A 24,310-nucleotide genomic window follows, 5' to 3' on the forward strand; every position below is an offset into this window, starting at 1 on the left:
TCTATTAGGGCAAGTGGGCTTAGCTTACAAATCTCTCACTTTCACTTACTTACATACACACACACACACACACGGGAGGCTGGTCTATTAGGGCAAGTGGGCTTAGCTTACAAATCTCTCACTTTCACTTACTTACATACACACACACACACACATGGGAGGCTGGTCTATTAGGGCAAGTGGGCTTAGCTTACAAATCTCTCACTTTCACTTACTTACATACACACACACACACACACTGGAGGCTGGTCTATTAGGGCAAGTGGGCTTAGCTTACAAATCTCTCACTTTCACTTACTTACATACACACACACACACACATGGGAGGCTGGTCTATTAGGGCAAGTGGGCTTAGCTTACAAATCTCTCACTTTCACTTACTTACATACACACACACACACACACTGGAGGCTGGTCTATTAGGGCAAGTGGGCTTAGCTTACAAATCTCTCACTTTCACTTACTTACATACACACACACACACACATGGGAGGCTGGTCTATTAGGGCAAGTGGGCTTAGCTTACAAATCTCTCACTTTCACTTACTTACATACACACACACACACACATGGGAGGCTGGTCTATTAGGGCAAGTGGGCTTAGCTTACAAATCTCTCACTTTCACTTACTTACATACGCACACACACACACATGGGAGGCTGGTCTATTAGGGCAAGTGGGCTTAGCTTACAAATCTCTCACTTTCACTTACTTACATACACACACACACACACATGGGAGGCTGGTCTATTAGGGCAAGTGGGCTTAGCTTACAAATCTCTCACTTTCACTTACTTACATACACACACACACACACATGGGAGGCTGGTCTATTAGGGCAAGTGGGCTTAGCTTACAAATCTCTCACTTTCACTTACTTACATACACACACACACACACATGGGAGGCTGGTCTATTAGGGCAAGTGGGCTTAGCTTACAAATCTCTCACTTTCACTTACTTACATACACACACACACACACACTGGAGGCTGGTCTATTAGGGCAAGTGGGCTTAGCTTACAAATCTCTCACTTTCACTTACTTACATACGCACACACACACACATGGGAGGCTGGTCTATTAGGGCAAGTGGGCTTAGCTTACAAATCTCTCACTTTCACTTACTTACATACACACACACACACACATGGGAGGCTGGTCTATTAGGGCAAGTGGGCTTAGCTTACAAATCTCTCACTTTCACTTACTTACATACACACACACACACACATGGGAGGCTGGTCTATTAGGGCAAGTGGGCTTAGCTTACAAATCTCTCACTTTCACTTACTTACATACACACACACACACACATGGGAGGCTGGTCTATTAGGGCAAGTGGGCTTAGCTTACAAATCTCTCACTTTCACTTACTTACATACACACACACACACACATGGGAGGCTGGTCTATTAGGGCAAGTGGGAACATAGTAAAGGAGATCCTTAGTAATGAAGCTTACTAAGAGATGAGGAGTCCAATGGATTTCTTTATTTAAAAAACATTTATAGCGCTTTTTAGCCCTAGCAAGAGTCCCGCAAAGTTGTTTATTTTAAAAGAACAAAGCCAAATAAAACAGTCAAGTAATAAAAATTGAAAGTAAATCCTTCAATCCTTATTCCACCACTACCTTCATATATTAAAAGCCATTAAAGCCACATGGAATAATAACGTTTTCACTGTACACCTGAGTGCCATCAAGAATATAGTTAGTCTCACCTCTTCGAGGAAGGAATTCCCCAACCATGGGGCTGACACAGAAAAGGCTATGTCTCCGATTTCCAACAGCTGTGTGATAGTCTGGGATGTACAGTGGCAGTTCAGATACATTTCCTATATAAGTGTCAGTCTATACCTGCAGAATTTTAGGCTGTGAACTCTTTCTGGATTACACCATTTCAGACAATAATTGGAGTACTGTAGGTTTGAATGCTCACACCATGGGGCGGGTGTGTATAAATTGACAGGGGAGAAAGCTTCTAGCATAGCCTCCCCTGAGAACTAGTTTTCTAAAAATTTTCAGCATTCAAGGCAGTAGCAGATGGCTTGGTGGAGCAGCAACACTCACCTGACCTCTAGATGGTTACATTGCTGCTGCCTACCAGGACGTACAGTGGGAGAGACGAGGCACTGATGAGGCCGGTGAGGTGCAAATGCACCAGTGGGAGCACTGGATTGGCTCCAGATGTATCTGCACTGTGCTAACCTCGTAGCCACCTTGCTCATCCCCCTCTAAGTGAACAGCAGTGACTTGCCAAACCAGAAGTTAGGTGCATGCAGCTGTCTCACCATGCTATCCACTACTACTTTTATTTATTTTTTTAAACACGGGGCAGCATTAAGATATGAAATCCCCCAGTTGCAGTCTGAAGTGGTAAAGTCAACAGAATGCAAACTGTTGTTTGTGTAGACCTGGCCTCAGTCTCTATGATATGCCTTATTTGTTTCAATCTGTGGCTTCCATTTTCTTTTTCTTTTTTTTTACTTAGTTAAAAGTCATAAGGACCCATTTACCAGGCAAAAGCCCCATTTCTGCTACTTAACTGTTTTTTTGTTTTGAAGGTAAGCTTGGAAATGGACAACATATCAAGATCTGGCCTACATGCTGCTTGCTTGGGCCTAACTGATGTGGCAGCATTCCAACTCTTTTTTCTCCCCCAAGGAGTCAGGGATGTTAGCATCAGAAGTCAGCAAAGTCTAGATATCTGTTGGTGCCCTCACAGCAACAGGGGCCAGCTGCAACTAAATGTACGGAGGAGGCCTGAGTCTGGGACAGCAATTGTGCAGCCTCAGACCTGTTCATTTTAAGTGAATGATCCACTTCCTTTCCATTTTCCTCTCCATCTGCAGCGCAGACTCATGTGTAGGATACAGATGGGCTGGGACAGCAATGAGAACCTCACGGAAGGGCAAGACTCCCCTTGCTCCCTCTCTGTGCTGTGGGTGCCCCACTTCTGCCCCAATAACCTTTCCCTTGGCCAAATCTTTAGACGGTACTGACAGTGCTGGAGTTGGAGCTTTCCTTGCCCACCATGATCTCCATGCTCTGGCTAATGGAGGTTGGGCAACACCAGCAGTAGAGGTTGGCCTCAGTATCATGTATGTATGAGACAGTTGGGATGAGGGGTGGAATAAGTAAAGGATCAGGGGTCCACTGTAGGACTTTTGCTTAGGACCACAAAAACCTGGAGGTGGCCCTGAAAGAATGCTAAACTGGGATACCAGTCAAACACCAGGAAAAGAATGTGGAGTTGGAGGAAGCATTTTGTTTCAGTTCTGCACTAAGTTTCAGTATAGTTTATGAGAGCTTTGGGCGGTATATAAATTAAATTAAATAAATAAAATAAAATAAATAAAAATAACACTTTGGAATTTATACTTAGGCACTGATAACTCTGAAAGCAATTGGTTGAATTGCTGTGATACTAGAGCAGCAGGGAAGGCCCTCATGAAGAAAGGGTGGATAAAGCAGGTGCTAAAAATAGAGGAGGAAAGGACTTAAAGAAGACAAAGTCAGGAGTGATCCATCACTAGGAGAGAAAGTAGGCTACTGCCTAGCAAAACTAGGCTGTAATGGCAGTTGCAAGTAGACTGGCAGGGCCGGCTCCAGGCATACTGGGGCCCTTGGGCACCAGCCTGCCCCAGGCCCCTCCGCTCCCCTTCCATGATAGGAGCCACGGATCGCAGGACAGGAGCTTCCGAGCTGCCCGCTTTCCCCTCTATCTCTCCGCATCACCTACCTTTCTCTGCTATTTTTTTGCGGCTGCATGCACTGCGCGTGCAGGGTTGCCATCGACCAAGATGGCGGCTGAGGTTTCTGTAAGGGGCTGAAGCCTCTGCCGCCATCTTGGTTGATGGCACGCATGCGCGCATGCTCATTGCTGCCATCAATCAAGATGGCGGCAGAGGCTTCAGCCTCTTACAGGAACCTCTGCCACCATCTTGACTGTTGGCAACCCTGCGCGCACTGCAAAAAACAGCAGAGAGAAAGGTAGGTGAAGCGGGGGGATGGCAGGCAGCTTGGAAGCTTGTCCTGTCCTGCTCCTGTAGCTCCAGGGGCCCTCGGGCCAGTGCCTCACCTGGCCAGCCTTTAGAACCAGCCCTACAGACTGGACTAGGGACTTTTGGAGGGTTCATTGTTTGTGAATTCTGATACAAACTGATCTGCACCACCTAGACTAATGTATGGATCAGAACATAGTTATCCTTCAGAGTTTGTGCTACTCTGAATTTTGCTATGCCGTTTGTGGCTCAAAGAACATATCGAAATTCATTTAAAGCGTATATTTTGAGATAAGCTATGTTTAGAAATGCAAATTTTGTCAGAAAGCATGTAGGAAAAATTAAATATGTATATTTAAGTGTAAAGTTTGTGTGCATTTTTTTTAAATTACAGATTAATGCAGACACAGGCCAGATCACATTTATGAATGAATACATGCAAACGTGACCATACGTATAAATGAATATATATCAAAGTGATATGGACTAGAACCAGACTGGCTTTTCTTCTTAGTTAAACTCTTGAGGCTTCTTCTGATGCTAACTTCACATTAGCGTTAGTGTACAAAAATCTCTCACACAGCCGTAGCTGCATAGAAACTGCTTTTCTGGGATGCAATCCCATGTGGCTATGGGCTGCTTGTGAATGACACAGCCACATGGGCAGGGCAGACAATCAGCACCCTGATCTGTTCCACCCATGTGGTTGCATCATTTACTTCCAGCTGCATGTGAAGGGCACCTGTGACATGTAGGCACCTGTAACATGTACTCTGCTGCTGCTGCTGCTACTTCCTCTGCAGTTTCATTCTGGGGAAACACACACACACACACTACATAAGGAACTAGTGCTGAACTCAGCAGGTGATTCTAGTATGTTCTGGATATACATTACAATTATTGATTGTGGGTCTGAACCCGAGTGGGTGAAAAATAAATATCCACAGCTGTTTTTAAAACATGTTGTTTTCTGTTTTAAAATAGATTTATCTTACAAACCTTTTAGTTGGCGACACTTTAAACAAATTAAAATGTTTTTGAAGCATATAGTTCAGTTGAAAAATATTGCGCATTCTTCAGTCAAAGTAATACAATCCAAAGGGCACACATTACATGTGCTAGGGGTACACCTACAATATTTTTAAATGTACACATAAAAATATAAAATATGAATGAGACAAATGTGGTTGGAAATGCATGCATCATATAGGTGCACTCATCAGAGAGCCAGGACTGGCAGCAGCTCCCTGCCAAGTGCACACTCAGTTGCAAATCCAGATTCATTGCCATACAATTCATGAAACAGTTTTCAGCCCTATAGATGTTAGTCAGAGAGTTAAATGCATGTTTACATTTTCCCTATTGAAAAGAGTGAGACTTAAAAGAAAAAAGATCAACACAAATTGTTGTGAGGGAGAAGATGGTTTTCACTCTGTTGCTAAAACAACAAAAACAATTGCTCTGGTTCAGCACTATTTTCTAGGTGCAAGAGTTCTGGTTGGCCCACAGAGCACCTCTGCCTCCTACAGATTCCCCATTCACTTCAGTGAAGGCAGCAGATCTTGAGTGCATTCCTTTGTTCCATGTAGTCCTGCCCCGTCATTTCGAATGAATGGGGCAATGTTTGGGTGTATGCATGGAATTCTCAATCAGAAGAAGTATTTATTTGATATTTGCCCAAATCCACAGTTTTAAATCTATACATTTTCCCTTGAAGCCTTATATTTAATTCCTGTGCCGTATACTAATGGGTAGCAATATTAATCCAGCCAATTTGACCCTCAGCCTGTATGTTAAGAAAGCCTTTGACATTAAAATAAATCACTTAAGGAATTATGGATTAATTTCCCTAAACAGTGCTCCACCTGCCTATTAATTGTCCAGTACTTGTCCTCACACAAGATAGAATGTTTTCTCTTACTCTTGATTTCCATTTCATCCCTCTCTGCAAGTTAATTATGTGACCATGATGTTTACCAAGGATATTGCTTCCCCTCCTTGCCCCTCCCCTAAAACCACCCAACTCTCAGGAAAGTAATGCCCTGTGCAGCAGAGCACATTAGAGACTGTGGAAAGCCTTTGGCTTTCATCCAACTCTGTCAAACTGCAGGGGTTTCTTTGGGGTTTGGTTTTGTTCCTTTCTTTTCAGCACTGTAAATCTTTCAGCGTTTTGTGTTTATATACCTAAAATCCAGGGGAACAACATGGAGGGTTAGACAGGAGGAGTGCTCCATAGTCAAAAGCGAAAAACAAGACCCGCCCTGCCCCCCATGCATTTTTAAAGAAAGGAGGTAGCGAGGGAACAAATGAATCCCAATGAGCCTTGTGAAACATAGTGAGTAATAAATATGACTGAATATTAGAAACAGACTCCTGCTTCCAACCTTTTACCCACCCTGCTCCATTGATATTTAAATAGCTTTCTGAAGAACAGGGTAATGATCACTTAGGTTAAACACCCTTGGTTCTCATAATTATTTTCTTCTAGGTCCCCACTCCCCAGCATCCACTTGAAGGGAACCTCATGAGACTTTTGTTCCTTTACTAGAAGCTTCTAAGACCAAAGTCTTAGATGAGTAACTAACAGCTCAGGCCTATGCATGTCCACTCAGAAGTAAGGATCTATTGAGTTCATTGGGACTCCCAGGCAAGTGGGTATACGATTGCATCCAAAGGGTGAGACTACATGTTACTTGAGATACAGGGCTGATGTTTCATACAGCATCCCTGGGTCAGATTCTACCCTACTCCCCTGTAATGTGTAAGAGCACTTCCTGTGTGATATGCCATATCATCTGATCACACGCTTCTGTATTCACAGGAAAATGTGGAGTGCAGAAACACACAATGTGATGGCACCACTTCATGCAATAAACCCTATTACACATTTACAGGGCCTTCTTGGGGGATAATTCTGTTTGGGGCATCACAGCAGTCCTATGTCTCTTGTCACAATATGCAGCTTCACCCTAAGCCACTTATTGCTTATCCAAGCCAAAACTTGCACACACCCTGTTCCTCATACAAATAATGTGTCATAATAATGTGCACATTTTTTTAAAAAAAATCCCCTTATTTCTAGATGTTGCTGTTTAATGTTGCCATAATTTTCAATTTTACTGTCCACAGAGAGCGAAGAGGTTTACCAGCGGCAGGTGCTGTCTATTTCCTGTATCGTCTTTGGCATAGTCATAGTGGGCATGATCTGTGCAGCGTTCTACTTCAAAACAAAGTAAGAGCCTTTGTCTAGTCTCTGTCCTGTCCTTTGCCTTTTCAGTTCATTAGTGTTTCCTCCCCACTACTTATCCATGGCATTATTTATGAAGAGAGTGAAATACCAGGAACTTCCTCATATGCATTTTTTCTCCCTTGTGAGTTAATGTGCTGCAAGATAAGTGTCTGTGCAAATACTCCTGGCATCTCCATTACTGACACTCATAACTTCATTTATCCGATTTCACATGTACGGGCACAGATGAATGGGAAGGGCCTGAACAGGTTAATTTTCCTTGATCTTATAAAAGAGCAAACCTCCCTAAATGTCTGAAAAGGCAACATTTTCCTTCCAGATTTTCATATATCCCAAAAACTGGATTTGGATTAAACAGTGTGGAACGTCCTGAGACAATTTTGTGATACATAAAATAAATAAATTTGTAGCATCATAACTTCTGCAACTGGCTGGAGAGTATCCAGTTCAATTCACAATAGATTTATGGATTATAAGAATATGCAAAGGGCATGGCTCAACCTGCTCCATGGCTCACAAGATTTGGATGCTAGCATTTAATAATGAAAGTCCACACTTGCTTTTTTAAAAAAGGAAGAGAGGATGTGTGTAAATATTGTCACAATCCACCAGGAAATGTTCCTGTTGGAAGCCCTGACAGAAGTTATATGTAAAATAAAATGTGAAGTAGTTTAGTGGTTCCTTCTCAGGCGAAAACATTGGGGAAATTTTGTGGGAAGGCAAGATAATTCAATAAGATGATATATTTTAGGAGCTGGTAGGTCCCACATTTCTTTAGGTTGCCCCTGACTTTTATGTAAAGTGAGACTCAAAGCCAATAGGGAACTTTCTCCTCAGGCAAAACATCTGAGGGAGTTTGATGGTAGCCCAAATTGTTTCTACAAGACTAGAAAAACATCTTGGGCTGAAAGAGCTGCACATCCTTCCCTACATAAGGTCACAGTTGTCCACTTGTCTTGTGTAAACCAGTGGGCTGTTCTTTATGGTGAGGGAGAAAAGCCTGCTTAGCATCATTAACAGTCATGGAAAAGTGGGACCTGCAATAAAATATTTCCATATAATTTCCCTCCTTAAAGGAGTGCCCTTGTTAACGGTTTCAGCCAGCCATTACTTCCTAGCAGGACATTCCACTCTTTTCTCTCCCTCCACCTCCAATTCTGTTTGTCTTTTCACTGCTATTCTACATTCAATGGCTACTGAGCAAGCTCAGTCCTTCTTGTGTTTTTTAAGATGGGGCTGCCCCTAAGTTTGTTTGTTTGTTTTTAAAAAGGGGTTGTAATTCTGCGAACCTTGGGATTCCCCTGAGCATGCTTCTGATACTTCCCTCTTGTTTCCCAGGATTGACTACAATCCAGGTGGCACTCACCACCAGAATGAGTGATTAGCAATCTTCTGGATCATTACTTTACTCTGGACCATTTCAAAGTCCAGCACATGTCCCTCCTCCAGTATCCATTATTATACCTATCCATTGCTATTGGCTACCACTACTCTGTAAATCTGAACCCCCTTCTCCAGCTAATGAGTTTTTAAAATCCAGATTCTACATGTAGCCATTGCAATATGTTTCACAAAAAATGGGCCATTTTAAATGTGACTGATTATTCCTAGAAATGTTTCTGCTTAATTCAAGTGATCTGATGGATGCACATTTTCTTATTTCAGTCAGTGTAGACGGGGATGCATCCAAGCAACAGTGTGACTAGTCCTGTGTGCTCAAGGAAACTTTGGATTTGTGTTTTTCACATAGCAGCACTCTCCCATCATGCCATGTTGCGACCACTTTTGAGGCTGGGAAAGATTTCAAAAGCAGCTTCTTTCATGACATGTGGTGCTGCTATTCAAAGGGGGGGGATATCAAAAATTCCATTGGGCATGCTCAAACCCATAGTCACACTTCAAGTTGCATTTGGAGCCAAATTAGATGTGACATTAATTGAATTCATGCATGTAGCAGACATGCTTTTTGTTATGTAAAGTGCAGCCTCAGGACTGCGAAGTTGGGAAGGACAAAGTTTTCTTTCTTTCTTTCTTTCTTTCTTTCTTTCTTTCTTTCTTTCTTTCTTTCTTTCTTTCTTTCTTTCTTTCTTTCTTTCACTGCTGCAGTTCTGACAAAAAGCATCTCTCTAAGATGGTTATTTGCATTTCAAGAGATGCCCCCCTTGGCAACAAAGGCACTTTGGAGAAGCAATTTCTGTCAGGACCTTATAGCTGAGAAAGGAAGAGTTATATTCTCTCTTTCCACCCATGCCTCTATGTTCTTGAGGCTACTTAGGTTTCCTCATGGCTGACATTTATCTAACAAATATTGTGCATGTTAACTGCATTCACGTAATTAATGTCACATCTACTTTGGCCCACTCTCTAATGCAGCCTTTCCCAACCAGTGTGCCTCCAGATGTTGTTGGACCACAACTCCCATCAGCCTCAGCTAGCATTGCCAATGGTCGGGAAAGATGGAAATTGTGGTCCTACAACATCTAGAGGCACACTGGTTGGGAAAGGCTGTTCTAATGTATCAAAGTTTATAATTAGTCATAATATGTAATTAGAAACATAATATGTAGGCAGACCCTTGTCCTGGGAACTATAGAAGGGGTGATTCAAAAAGTAATTTGAGTATCTCTTCTGAAAGTGCCTTTTTGTTAGACCCACTGAAAGGAAAATTATTTTATTTCTTCAAACTTTCCCCCTCCCCCCATTTCATCTTTCTCCTGCTCTTGTCTTGTTATGTCAACAGAAAGAAATATTTATGCCACTCAAAAGCTTGCTGGCTAACCATACCATATGAAAAGTATCTGATGAACAATTGTTTGGGACAGCTAAACATGCTGGGAATGTTGCAGCCCAAATTAAATCCCGTTGATTTCAGTGAGAAAGATTTCAGAACATGGTTTCCTCACTGAAATAAATAAAATTGAAGAGCGCTTGACTTTGGCCATTTATGTTCACAAAAAAGAAACAAAGGGAATGAGGTAAAAAGTAGGAACATAAGACTTAGGTCCGTTGTAATAAAATGCTGTCTAGACAACACATTGATCACATTTTTGTTATTTTTCCAATTAACCATGATATCTTCATTTTATGTTCTCTGTTTTAGACAATTCTTCTGAAGGAGGAAATCTGTATTCTTGCATGTCATGCTTAAGCATTATACAACTTGAGTGTTTGCATCCTTGGAATACTCAAATGCACCAATGTGTTCTTTAAGATTTTAACTTTTATTGAGTTGGACATTTTTTTATTGCACTGAACTGGCTTCACTGACCAAATAAAATCAAAGCTGTCTCTGTCCCTCTCATCCTCTTTGCTGTGGCGCGCAGTCCATCAGCCACAAATTGCACAAGCACCAGTTTTGTGGCTCTTAAACCAATAAAAATGTAAATGTACTGCCTTCGATTTTGACTTATGGAGACCCTATGAATAGGGTTTTCATGAGGATGAGGGGCAGTGGCTGGCCCAAAGTCATCCAGTGAGTTTCATGGCTATGTGGGGATTCGAACCCTGGTCTCCCAGGTCATAGTCCAACACCTTAACCACTACACCACACTGACCAATGATCAATTCACAAAAGTCAACAGGTAGCAAATTATGAATTAATGAGACTAAGCCACAGCAAAGTATAGAATGACAGTGTAGAGTCTCACCTATAAGAATCCTTTACGGCTGCCCACCTAGGTCCAACTTATGGCATGACTGAGTCATAGGTTAAATGGGAACTGGAATTATTGAATATTTCTGACAGACTAGCACTTACTCATGGTAGAACACTAGAAGTTGAAATCTAGTTTTGCTGAGTTTTTCCATTCCTAAATGATGAATGGGAGGAAGGGCGGGATATAAATCAAATAAATAAATAAATAAATGAAGATCATAAGAAGAGCCCTGCTGGATCAAAACAAAGGTTCATCTAATCCAGCATCCTGTTCTTACAATTGTCAACCAGCTGTGTATGGGAAGTCTGCAAGCAGGCCATGAGCGCAACAGGACTCTCCCCAGTTGTGAAACCCAGCAACTAGTACTGAGATGCATGCAGCCAACAATGTACACGGCCATCATGGCTAGCAGCCATTGATAGCCTTGTCCTCTATGAATCTGCCTAATCTCCTTCTAAAGCAACCAAACTAGTAGCCATCACTACAACTTGTAGAGGCAAATTGCATATTAGTAGTAGTAGTAGTAGTAGTAGCAGTAGTAGTATATTGAATTTATATCCCACCCTTCCTCCGGAAAGAGCCCAAACATAAGGTGGCTAACATAAAAACATAAACAACATAATTTAACAAGGAAAAGGAAAAGGAAAAAAGCAAAGAAGGAGGAAACCTAGGCAATGTGTGAAAAAGTATCTCTTTTTGTCTGTACTGTCTTCCAACATTCAACTTCACTGGATGGCCCCAGGTTCTTATTTTATGAGATAGGGAGAAAAATGACTCCCTCTCTTTCTCCAAAGCATGCGTAATTTTATTCACCTCTATCGTTTCCACCCTTACGTATCCTTTTTCTAAACTAGAAAGCCCCAAATGCTGAAACCTTTTCCCACAGGAGAGTTGCTCTACCACCTAGATCATTTTGGTTGCCCTTTTGTTTTGGTTCATGCTATGCTTCTAGCCTGCTCTGATAGACAGATAGACTGATAGATGATAGATGATAGATAGATAGATAGATGATAGATAGATAGATTGATAGAGAGAGAGAGAGAGAGAGAGAGACAGAGAGAGAGAGAGAGAGAGAGACAGACAGACAGATAGATAGATAGACAGATAGACAGATAGACAGACAGATAGATGATAGACAGACAGACAGACAGACAGATAGATAGATGAGAGAGACAGACAGACACAGACAGACAGACAGACAGATAGACAGATAGATAGATAGATAGATACTCTCTCTCTCTCCACTTTTATTTTGTATGCATGTATGATATAGTGAATGTCCAAAACTTGGTGAATGTTGATATTCACGTGTTAATGCTGAGAACCCCAGATGAATTTCATGACTGTTTTAAAATAAACATTGAGGAGGGACCATAGTTTAGTGACAGAGCACGTACTTTGCATGTAGAACATTTCTGGTTCAGTCCCTGGCATCACCAGTTAGAAAGCAGGTGATGGGAAAAACCTCTGTCTGAGACCTTGGAATGCTGCAAGCTAGTCCGGAACAGTGAGCTAGATGGACACACAGTCTGACCTGGCATAAGGCAGTTTCTTATAGCTTGTAAATACATTTCCCTGAATTTCAGACAAGCATTCTCAAACATTATTATTTTGCCAGCTGTTGTCATTTGGCAATTTATTTTGTTTCCAGGGATTCACAGCATTTGTCTGGGATGGTCCATTTTCTCAAATGAATGTTGACATTAACCATGCTGTAGACATTCAATGTAACAAAGTAAAAAAATGGTGGTGATTAAGGGTTAGGCTCAAACTGCGCTTTGCAGGAAGCACCATGTGGTTGATTTTTAAAGCAAAAAATTATCCTATGTAAGTTTCGAGTCTGGGTGGAAGAAGGGTAGATGTAGAGAAGCTGCTTAACACTTTTGTTATTATTATTAGCTCTAAATCACTTTCCCAAGCTCCTTTTTCACTCATGGGATAGGAAAGATAGGGCAACCTCTGGGGAAAAGTAACTTGGGGAGGATGATTTTGCCTCCCTGGGATCCTGCTGGGAGGAAGGGCGGGATATAACAATAACAATAACGATGATGATGATGATTTTGAGGTTAGAAATGACTGGTGTTGGGAATGGGACTCTTTTTACACACTGTGCCCAGATTGGTAGGCTACCTAATCTGGTTTTGGTTTTAATTAATTATGGGAGGGGATAACACTCTATATGAACCATGACTAATGAGGCTCACTCACTCATCGACAGCAGTGTCAAAATGGCTAGGGTGTTGCCCCACCAGCTAAACATCTGAAAGTAGCTCACACCATCCAAAATGGACTGTAGTTCAGTGGTAAAACATCTGCTTTGCATGCAGAAGGTCCCAGGTTTAATCCCTGGCATCTCCAGGTAGGACTGATAATGCCCCCCCCCAAAAAAAACCCTGGAGATCTGCTTTCAGTCAATACTGAGCTCAATGGATGAATGGTCTGACTCAATATATGGCAGATTTCTATGTTCCTAAGATATTGTGATTGCTAGAATGATCTGACAATGGGGAGGGGGAAGATGAAATGTATGCCCAAAATGGCTAAGGTGTTTATTTTCAAATATAATAGTTTAGAGCTGGAACTTTATAATAATGCCCTCTCACAATGATTTCCGTACATCATAACAGAAGCTACACATAGTTGGAATGCTAGACACTGGGAATTCTTTGAATCAGCCTCAGATGTGTGTGTGCGCGTGTGTGTATGGATTTATACTGACAGCCATCAATGTATCTATGCTTGCAAAATGCATAGTAGTGAAAGACATAATTAAAATGCACATAAAACAATTCTAATAACCCCCATGAATCAGTATGACGTTTTCCCACAATTAAAGGTAAAGGTGTCCCCGCACTTGTAGTGCAAGTCATTTCTGACTCTTAGGGTGACGTCTTGCGACGTTTACTAGGCAGACCGTATACATGGAGTGGGATTGCCAGTTCCTTCCCCGGCCTTTCTTTACCCTCCAGCATATCCTGGGTACTCATTTTACCGACCACGGATGGATGGAAGGCTGAGTGGACCTCGACCCCTTTTACCGGAGATTCAACTTCTTCCTTCCGTTGGAATCGAACTCCGGCCGTGAGCAGAGCTTTCGGCTGCGTTACCGCCGCTTACCACTCTGTGCTAAATAAGTATACTCTGCAGCTATTTTTTATGCTGTGTCTATTATAACATTTAAAGAGTAAATCTTGTTGAATGTTCATTTGATCTGACCATGTTTATTTTTTTATTTCTAATATTGAATGCATGCATACAACTCCCATGGTTTGATGCAAATGATGACACAGTCAGAATAAATTTAAGATAGATTTTATGACTTTTTAAAGTCCGTGATCCCAAGAATGTTTATAGAAATAAGACCTTGTCAGTAAATATATTGGATCTTGAGAGAGATGCTAACTTATTTTCAACTTAGCAAACCAGGAGCATAAATCCGTATCATTTGAGTTTCCAATGAGGAGGTGTGTTTTCGGGTTTCCCTATTAATCTGCAACGAAGAAGCACAAAAGTAGTATACAGGTTTTATCTTTTTAAAAAAGAAGAAAACAATAACCAAATCTTTATTGGTGGAAAAACAGTTTAAAAAATAGCTTGTCAGTTACTCCAAGGTTTGGGCTGAGTACCTCAACAGTTGCCAACCTTTTTAGGGCCATGGGCACATTTGGATTTTTGAGCAAGTGCCATGGGTGCCACCCCCTCTCATCACTTTTCTATCCCTTCCTGTAGGTCAGCCATCCCCTGATAGAGAGAAAGGCAGAAAGCCCACGTGGACACAGACTTCACTATAAAAAAGGATCTCGGCAAAAGTCAGATCCAGTAGAATTCATCTAAGCCTTGAAAAGCACATAGTGTTGAAAAGAGGAAGTGGGAAAGACCCTTCTAACTTCAACTCTATGGAGTTTTCAAGGAAGAAAAGGGTAACCATCCTCATGACCAAGGGGCAATGAGCAAGGGGGCTGAGAGACTATGTGGGCTCTAGGGGAAGACCTCAAAGACGTCATTGTGTTCACAGCACCATGTTGTCAAGCCCAAAGTAATAAACTTATAATAATAAACTTTAATTTATAGGCCGCCTATTTAGCCAGTGGCCACTCATTATCTTAGGATAAACCTAGTCTGCTGAACTATCGATAACTGTGTATAGGTAGGCCTCCAAGGCCTCTTCAGTACAGGAAGAGAAAAGAGAGGTAAATGATCTTGAGACCCCTGAGCAGAGAAGAACCCTTAGCTTTGTGTATGGCTACCCACAGATCCAGCCTGGCTCTTATAGGGATCTTACTGAAATTTGTTTGACTTCATTGAAAACCTTTGCAGCAGAGGTGGGGAATCTGTGCCAGGTATTGCTGAACTACAGTTCCCATCATCCTTGACCATTGCCCATGCTGGGTGGGGTTGATGGGAGTTGGAATCCAACAACATCTGGAGGGCCACACATAGAGATGGCAAGGGCCTGAAAAGTCACCTTAAATTACACTTCTAGTGAAAAAGTGGTAATTCTGTATGAAGTGTAAACCAGCCTTTAGGCATGGTCACTTGCCAAATGGAACTATTTTCTGGCATGAACTATAAAAATGAAAACAAAATGCCATTTTGTGCTGACCTGAAACTTCTCAGAATTATTTTTCTGTGAACGTTTGTGTAGTTTTTTTCTTTTTTCCTGCTTCCCCCAAAGAAAAAGAAGTCCACTTTGCAGAATTTTCTGTAAATATTGTCCACCATTTTATGTATGGCAGCCATCATTTCCTCCCCACAATGCCCCAGAACAACACTAGATCCAGGGTGGTCAGGCTGCCAATGCATTGATTGCTGCTGTTACCACTGGGAGTGGCAAACAAAGAAACAAACAAACCAAAATCAAAACCCCAACCCTCAAGAAAAAAGAAAACCCTTTTGCTACTGCCATTGCTAATGTGAATCCCCATCCTGGAGAAACTGATTGGGAATTTCACCCCCACCCCCAAAAATTTTTGTGAAGTACATTCCCCAAATTCTCTACCCACAAATACAGCAGTAATAAGAATAAGAATAGCAGTATATTGTTGCAACATGATTGAATAGTGCATTGTCTTTGTTTTGGAGCAGGTGTGGGTAGATGATGAAGGACCTTAGGCCAACTCTCACAGCTCATATATCATCATCATCAATAATATTTATATACCACTTAACATGCAAAATCCCTAAGCAGGTTACATAAAATGTCATATTATATATATATATATATATATATATATATATATATATATATATATATATATATATATATATATATATATATATATATATATATATATATATATATATATATATATATATAAAAGACAGTTTTGAAAGCAACAAACAGAACTTCACTCAAGCTTGTTCTGCATCCCTATAAGGATTCCGTTAATCACCTAATATATATATATAAACGTAATTGTGATTAACCAAACAGAGGTTTTTATTATATTACCACTACTACTTAGCTTCTGCAAATGAAGCCCCTCTGAGCATTCCATCCTCAAAGCTCTATAACTGCCACATTGGTAACAGCATTTATATGTATAACATGTTATATATATATATAACAGCTGTGTGATTAATCTTAGGAACCAGGGAAAGCCTGCTTAAATAGCTGGGTCTTCAGGCGGTATGTTAAACTTGCCACTGTTTCTGCCTCACTAACAGTACATGGCAGGGTATTCCAGAGAACAGATGGAACCTTGACCATTCGCCGTATTGGAAGATCAAAGTGGTTGTTTGTGGAGCAGTTGCTTATTAGCATTTACCCATAGAGATGTAATCTTGTCTTGAGTTGACTTCATTGCAGAAAGAAAAATTAGAGTAGCAAAGGGAAGATTCTCGCCCTGGATCAGGGACTGGACTTTACAACTGGGGATCTGAGAAAACACTGGCATCGTTTACTCATTACATTTAGCCTCGACGACTAAATTGGTTGCATAAGTAGAGTGGGCCATTACAGCTTTTCATATACAATCTGTTCCTGTAATTATGCTTTGGGGAACTAGAATAGGTGAAGCTGATATCTTCAATTGTTCTTGTTCAAATATGCCCTGCCAACATTCAAAATACTGCATGAAAGTCTTTGTTAAGATACAGGATTTCAATGGTATTCTTACTTAAACATGCTTCGCTTACCCAGCCAGTGGAAGGGTGTCGTATGGTGGGTGCAGCTTTGCACCTTCTCACAGGGTAAGGCATGCAGAGTATGCAGCAGCTTTGATCCAGCAGGCGGGTCAGAGCAGGGCTATGCAATTTAGGGCTGCCCCAAATGCCAGCAGTACAATGCTCACCCTATAGGTATCAGTATAGGCAATACAATTTGCCTATACTTTTTGCTCATTGTCCTCATTTACTGTGGACTGTGGTTTGTTTTCACTTATGCTATCCTGTATCAGGGAGCTTGATTGCAAAGATTGGCTGAGGTGGTGTCAGTTAATTGGATTGGCCATGCTTGCGAGGTTAGTGCACTGTGGAAATGAGTAATAGATGAGTCACTTGGGAGTTGTGTTGTGGCACCTTTATGACAATAGGGGATTCTCTTGATTGGCTTCTTGGGGCTATGAGACCTGGGGAGTTGGGAAAGAACCCCATTTGAGGTTTAACTGGCTCACACATTTAAAGCTGGGGAAAGTGAGTTGGAGGATTTCTTCCACACCTTAAAGGACTTTTCCATGGGAAGCAGGCAGGTAATATACTGCTTCAGCCCAGGACTGGGTAGGTTTGTCTGTTTGAATAAGCAGTAGACAGCTAAATCCTGCTTCTGTCTGCAGTTACCACCTCACTAGAAGGCAGCAGATCTCTTCTGTATGTTTATCTAAAGCCATGGCCCTAGTTATCGAGCTATCGGTGTCTTGCCTTTCTCCCCACCTCCCCGGTATGTGCAGAATCACATTTGCTGGCTGGTCACCTGTTTGCTCTGCTCCTACTGGGAAGGAGGACAGGATATAAATTTAATAAATAAATAAAACAAATTAAAAAGATCTGTTGCCAAGACAAGATTAATTTCACTCGAGTGTATGTTGGTTTGGGTTTCAAGTTTTTAACTTTAAAAAATATTGCCACCATTCCTGTGTTAAATGTGCATAGACAGCATAGAATGAGTGAATTTGATGCTAATTGAAATTTCACACACATACCTCCATCAGCTCTTCTGTTAAGACCCCAAAGCCCTTTTTTAGTCATGGAGAGAGTGTAAATTTTGTTTTTGGTTTAGTGCATGGAAGTGATAGAGAAAAACAATCTAATAAACCCTGCTGCATGCACAGACCTTCTGCACAAGTATGCATGATATACCCCAGATTACATCATTAGTTAGGGTGGAACCAGAGCTGAAACAGCAACTCCACATTGAATTATCTTACCTATGTCCATAATACGCAGCTATGGAAATGCAATGATGGGATATCTTTACATAATTTTCCCCAATCACCCACCAGTGGCAGCCAATAATGTGAAATAAGGTTGGGGGAAAGCACATAATGACATCATCTCACACCTTTCCCTGATGGGTGGAATCTAATTGGCGCCATAGTGCTTGCGGAAGGGCTTTTGATCCAGTGGATGCCTCCACTACTGAATGACATGTGAAGGGTATCAAAAATTGTTACACATGTATATTTAAATCCCCCATGTGTGTTTACCCACTATAGATTAAACACACCCTCGAGAGCATAGCAGGATCTTTTGCTGGAATTACAACCTGCGCTATTGCTGTGTGTATGATTCCATCAATATCCCCAAGAAAACACACAAAAGGTTTTAAAAAAGGTTAATTTATTGGAAGAGGAAACAGAAAATATATACATTTCATTTACAGTAATCAACATGGGCAGTGTTCTAACTAACACAATCACAAATTCTAAATCTATACAAGTATAGAGAGACTTTATACCTAATCACTTCCGAGATTGTAAAGACATAGATTCACACCAGGAAGAAAAGAAGAAAATAATAAATATATGTTTTCTGAAGAGTAACAGACTGCAGGTTAGGAATAAGATTTCTTTCTCTGGGAAGGGGTGAAGTCCTTTTCTAAATCAGCAACCAGAAACAAAAGATCTCATCCTTTCCCTAGTCTGATGTTTTGCGCAGTAAGCTGATGTCCTTAAGGAGCAACATGGAGCCTTTGGAAAGTGATTGGAACCCCGAGCGTGCCAACCTAGCCCAGGCAAAACCTAACCTTAAATGTATTTTCAGATAGCATAGAGTTGCATGTAAGCTGGGGGACAGATTGCATGGCAGGGGGAAGAAGAACAAAGAAATAATTTGAAATGTAGGGTTAGGATCTGTTTTTACCAGATGAGTTAAGAAATAAGCTTGCTGTCTACAGTGTGGTATGTGGTATAGATTCCTGTTTTGGGGAGATCTGGTCTTTATCTCTATGCAGTCTGGAGGATATCATAAATTCTACCAATATGGTCCCACTGTTCTGATTAGAAGGATTTTCATTTTGCACTATACATTTTTAGGAGTCTAAGCCACAAAGTTTGTTCTGACTCTTCCAAGTCACAATCAACTCAGAGTTCATTGAAGGGACTGTTTCCCAGGATGTTCTATGACTTAAGCTCTCATGCCAAGATCCATTAATATGAACCAAGAATTACCCCCTCAAGTATATATAAATTCTCCCATTACAAAGTCTGACTGGGGATTCAAGTGATAAAGCAGGGTCCCCAACCTAATTGCAGAGAGACTTCAAGTGCATTCAATCTCCTTTACATAAGAACAGAAGAACATAAGAAGAGCCTGCTGGATCAGGCCAGTGGCCCATCTAGTCCAGCATCCTGTTCTCACAGTGGGCAACCAGGTGCCTGGGGGAAGCCTGCAAGCAGGACCCGAGTGCAAGAACACTCTCCCCTCCTGAGGCTTCCAGCAACTGGTTTTCAGAAGCATGCTGCCTCTGACTAGGGTGGCACAGCACAGCCATCACGGCTAGTAGCCATTGATAGCCCCGTCCTCCGTGAATTTGTCTAATCTTGTTTTAAAGCCATCCAAGCTGGTGGCCATTACTGCATCTTGTGGGAGCAAATTCCATAGTTTAACTATGCACTTTCAGACCTTTGCACTCAACACATGAAGGTCAAAAGTGGAACTGGTATATTTGGGGATGTTGGGGGCAGGTCTTGTTTGTCCACATCCTTTCTCTCCACCTGCATTCACCTGAACACATAAATAGGGCTATTGTGTCTCATGAAGCAGAATGATAATGACTTCTACATCCTGGCTTAAACACACATTGTCCTAAGAGTCTCAGGCATATGAAATATCACATCACCTACAACATGTAATTTAATGATCAGCTATTCTATGGAATTTTGGCATGTAAACTGAATTCCTTGAGAACCTTTTAAACTTTCATTCGTAAAAACTGGGATATGTTATGACTCTGGTTGTCTGTACAACATGGGGGAGGAAGGGACACATAGCTAAGAGTCCATCTTAAGTATTAAGTTGTGAGCAAATAGAATACTAGGATTGGAAATATGAGTGTATGAAAGAGAGACTTTTTTTAGAAAAAAAGATAATGCAGTCTGATGTTTATGTGGCCTTTTATAAAAGCCATAGCATACATAATAATTTCCTATAAAAGGCTAAACAACTTATTTTACAGATGTTCTGCTAACATATGCAGCTAATGGAATACATGAAGCCTATTTGTTTTTCAAATAAAGTAGCAAAATAAAGCCCTTAATTCACTGGTGACTTTTAAATGGAATTTAACTATCCCAGCTGTTTCTAGCTTTTAAAGTCTCTGGTATATTTTATTATAATTTTTGCTAGAATGTAGTTATATGTAAACCCATTAGTAGCATCAAGTTGTGTGTCCATAAAATAAGAATGCATCCCATAGTTTCACCCTCTTTCCCTTATTTGGTGAAAAAAACAATAGTGATCTGGTCAGTTTATTCCAGCTAAGGTGTTATGACCCCATCACATTATATCAAGCCCATGACATGATTGACATCAGGATATCATGGGGGAGGGTGGATCTCAACTAGTGATGGGGGACCAGTTCCTTCTGATTTGCATTTAAAAGCAAACCTACCTAGTCTGCACTTTCTGAACCAATGCACAAACCAAAATGCAGTCCTCCTTCAAAATTTGCATTTCTCCAAATTTTGCAGTGCAATTCACCAGCTAAGTAATGCATACAAAAATGCATATACTAAGGTAAAATGTGCATATAAATGCATATATTAATGAAAACAACATACAAAAATGTGTTAGATTAGGGGAAATTGCTTTGCAAAAATATGCATATCAGGGAAAACTTCATACAAAAATGGGTATCTTAAGATAAATTTGCACTAAAATGCTGATGAATTTTCATTAGGACTTTTTTAATGCAAACTGATGTGAAAATGCGGGAAGCTGAACAAGTTTGGAAAAATGAGAAACTGAGAGAAACTGAAATTGACAGATTCACCCATCCCTAATCTCAACCCAGGGATATCATGCTGGATATGACACCCATATCACTGAGAACAAGTGCTTCTAGCCTTCCTGGATCTGCTTTTGTTTAGTTATCAATTGTCATAAATGATCAAGGACTGTTGGAAAGAGAAACTGCATAAGAATCATTGAGATTGGAAGATAAATAATCAATGCCTATATTTATTTGGGTGTTTTTTTCTTCTTTGCAGGAAACAAACAAAACATATTCAGGAACAGCTGAAAGAGACACAGAATGGGAAAACCTACAGCCTTCATGCTTCCAGCATGATGGCAAAATCAGAGACTAGGGCCCAAAGCCGGGTCCAGCTGCAAAATGTAAGTAGCTTTGCCAACCCTTGCTGAATGTTTTGATGCTGGTGGTTTGGGTCTCGTATCTTCTCCCCAGCCCTAGATGTGCCACGGATTTGCACCGGTGGCACAGTAGAACCACAAAAACTCAACAGAAATGTTGCGTTCTTCGAACAGATTCTGTTAAAACAGTGCAAAATGAAGCTTTATTATACTGCTTTGTCATGGTTTGCCATCATAAATCCCAGCATCTGAATAGATCTAGAATTTATAGAAAAAGTTAGAGAGCAATTTAGGATATACAAAGATGTTGCCTTGAAGAGCCTGCTGCATTGATCCAATGTCATTGGGACCTATTTAGGTTTATGCTGAAAAAGAGCAGCCTAAGAGAAAAGACACATAGTTATTTCTGAACAAGGCTTTCAGTTCTATGTCAGCTGAGTAAGAGCTGATATAGCATAATAGCTAAAACCATGAGGTGGGAAATCTTCAATCCCAACCTCATCCCAACTACAAACTCACTGCATGACCTTAGGTAAGACACTGCTCCATAAGCATTTCATTTGCATGATGGCAGCAATTAGAGTTGCTAACTCTCTTTATCCCTGCTCATTTGCCATTAACAGCAGAAATCAGCATGTGATTATGAGCACGGTCTCATATGGTGATCTTAAGGATTGGACAGAAAGCAAGTTTAGAGGTAACATAGGCCTAGATTGTAGAGGTTGGCACTAGAACTGTGAGCCCAGAAACAAATCAGAAACCAATGCAGATGATACAAGATTGGTTATATGATCCAGTCTTCCAGCTCCCCATCAGTAATCTGATAGATCACAGAATGATTGCTGCTTCCAAACTTTGCTGTAGTTCATCTTGGAAGTAGCTGGAGTATGAGTAGGAAAAGTCACAGCTGGCAAACCAGCTGAAGTTGGTAAAAGACCTCTTGATCATCATCATCAACTGAACATACTAGGAAAGTGCTGGGTCCAGGCACACTCCCAAGCTGCTTGCTTGCTTCTTCAGGGGGAATGAAACTCTGCTTAGGACTGTCTGTATATATTCACCTAGATTGACTAAAAAACCCTGACCAACATTACATCCATCTTGCCTGGATTAAGTTTTAAGCTTATTTATCACCATCCATTTCCGAACTGACAGCAGGCACAAATTTATTGGCCCCACTACCTCTGGTGATAAGAAGATGGAAAAAAGTCATATGGCTGATGACATTTTAGTCCAATCTCTGGATAACTTAACTCTAAGGTTTCAGGTAGATGTTACAAAGCATCAGAGAAAAGATGGAACCTTGTGGCACCCTGAAAGCCAAAGGCCATCGAGTGGAACAGCAGGTTCTCAGTGCCACCACGGATTGACCCTGCAGGGAATGATCAGAGCCACTGAAAAAGAGTGTCCTATGACCCCATCTTCCCAAGACAATCCATACAATGGTCAGTGGTATCAAAAGTCACTGAGAGGTCCAGAAGAACCAACAGGGTCTCACTCCCTCCACCTACTAGGTGATTACCCAAAAGGATGACAAAGGCAGTTTCATTTCCAAAATTGGTCTGGTAGCCAGACTGGAAATGGATCTAAATAATATGTTTTGTTCAGGAATAGCTGGAGCTAAGATACTGCTGCTCCAGTGCTTCACCCAAATGAGGCAGATGTAATAGTTGTTTAAATCCCCAACGTTTGGGAGGTGGGGTTCAGGAGGGGTCTTACCAGAGCTTCTTAAGGCTGTAGGATTCAGCTTCTTTCTTAATAATAATACTGAGTGGCTTAGGGGTTACGTGCCCTGCCACTTGTGCAGCCGTGGGCAAGCTGCATAGTCCCAAGGAGCCCAGTTGCCCCCCAACTGGCAGTTGCGGACAAGGAAAGGGCTGGCTTGTGCGGCTATAGCAAGCTGAGCAGGCCCTATCCAGCTGGGGAGGACTAGCCTCAGAGGGAGGCAATGGTAAACCCCCTCTGAATACCGCTTCCCATGAAATCCCTATTCCTAGGGTCGCCATAAGTCAGGATCAACTTGAAGGCAGTCCATTTCCCATTTACCTACCTACCTGCCTTACCTACCTATCAACTAGAAATTGAGATAATTATTTTCAACAACTATATATTTACTTTCTGTCCCTCAAATTCTTTTTTACTTTCCTTCCCTTCATTCTCCTGTCCTCTTATGCTCTTACAATAATCAGCTTCCCCCCTGAACCAAATGTATTCTGATCATACCCTGCATCATAACTAAAGCAATATCATTAAAAAAAACCTCTCTGAACTCTTCAATCCTTCAACACTTTTATTGTTTATGCTTCTTAAAAATGTGACTGCTTCTCTGTGAACAGATGCATGGAGATAGTGAAATTCAAGGCCCATAAGCAGGAATCTTCCCCATCTCACAGTTTGTTACACTCCATTTACTGGAGCTGATAGTTTGTTTCTTTTTTCTCTCTCACTTCACAGAGAGACAAGATTAATGGGATGCCTTCATTATGCAGCACAATTGACTATCTCATACTTGAAGGTTACTTTGCATAATAGCACAGGCTGCACTTTTGGCAGATATTACAAAATAAGAAGAGCTTTTGTTTGGAGAGATCTTCACCCAAAACCAAAGCTGATTTTGCTCTGCCATCTCATTTACACAACAAACTTAAAC

At 41.2% G+C, this 24,310-nt stretch overlaps 1 protein-coding gene across 2 annotated transcripts in view; it reads left to right on the top strand.

Moving 5' to 3' along the window:
- NRG3 (neuregulin 3) overlaps positions 1-24,310 on the top strand; it is a 1,022,346-nt gene that overhangs the window by 965,019 nt on the left and 33,017 nt on the right. For both annotated transcript variants that reach the window (XM_061634989.1, XM_061634990.1), the window contains exons 5-6: positions 7,135-7,237; positions 21,558-21,684. In XM_061634989.1, the coding sequence (XP_061490973.1) occupies positions 7,135-7,237; positions 21,558-21,684 (230 nt within the window). The remainder of the gene's footprint in view (positions 1-7,134; positions 7,238-21,557; positions 21,685-24,310) is intronic.

This window comes from Rhineura floridana, chromosome 7, assembly GCF_030035675.1.
Source record: "Rhineura floridana isolate rRhiFlo1 chromosome 7, rRhiFlo1.hap2, whole genome shotgun sequence".
Lineage (NCBI taxonomy): Eukaryota > Metazoa > Chordata > Lepidosauria > Squamata > Rhineuridae > Rhineura > Rhineura floridana.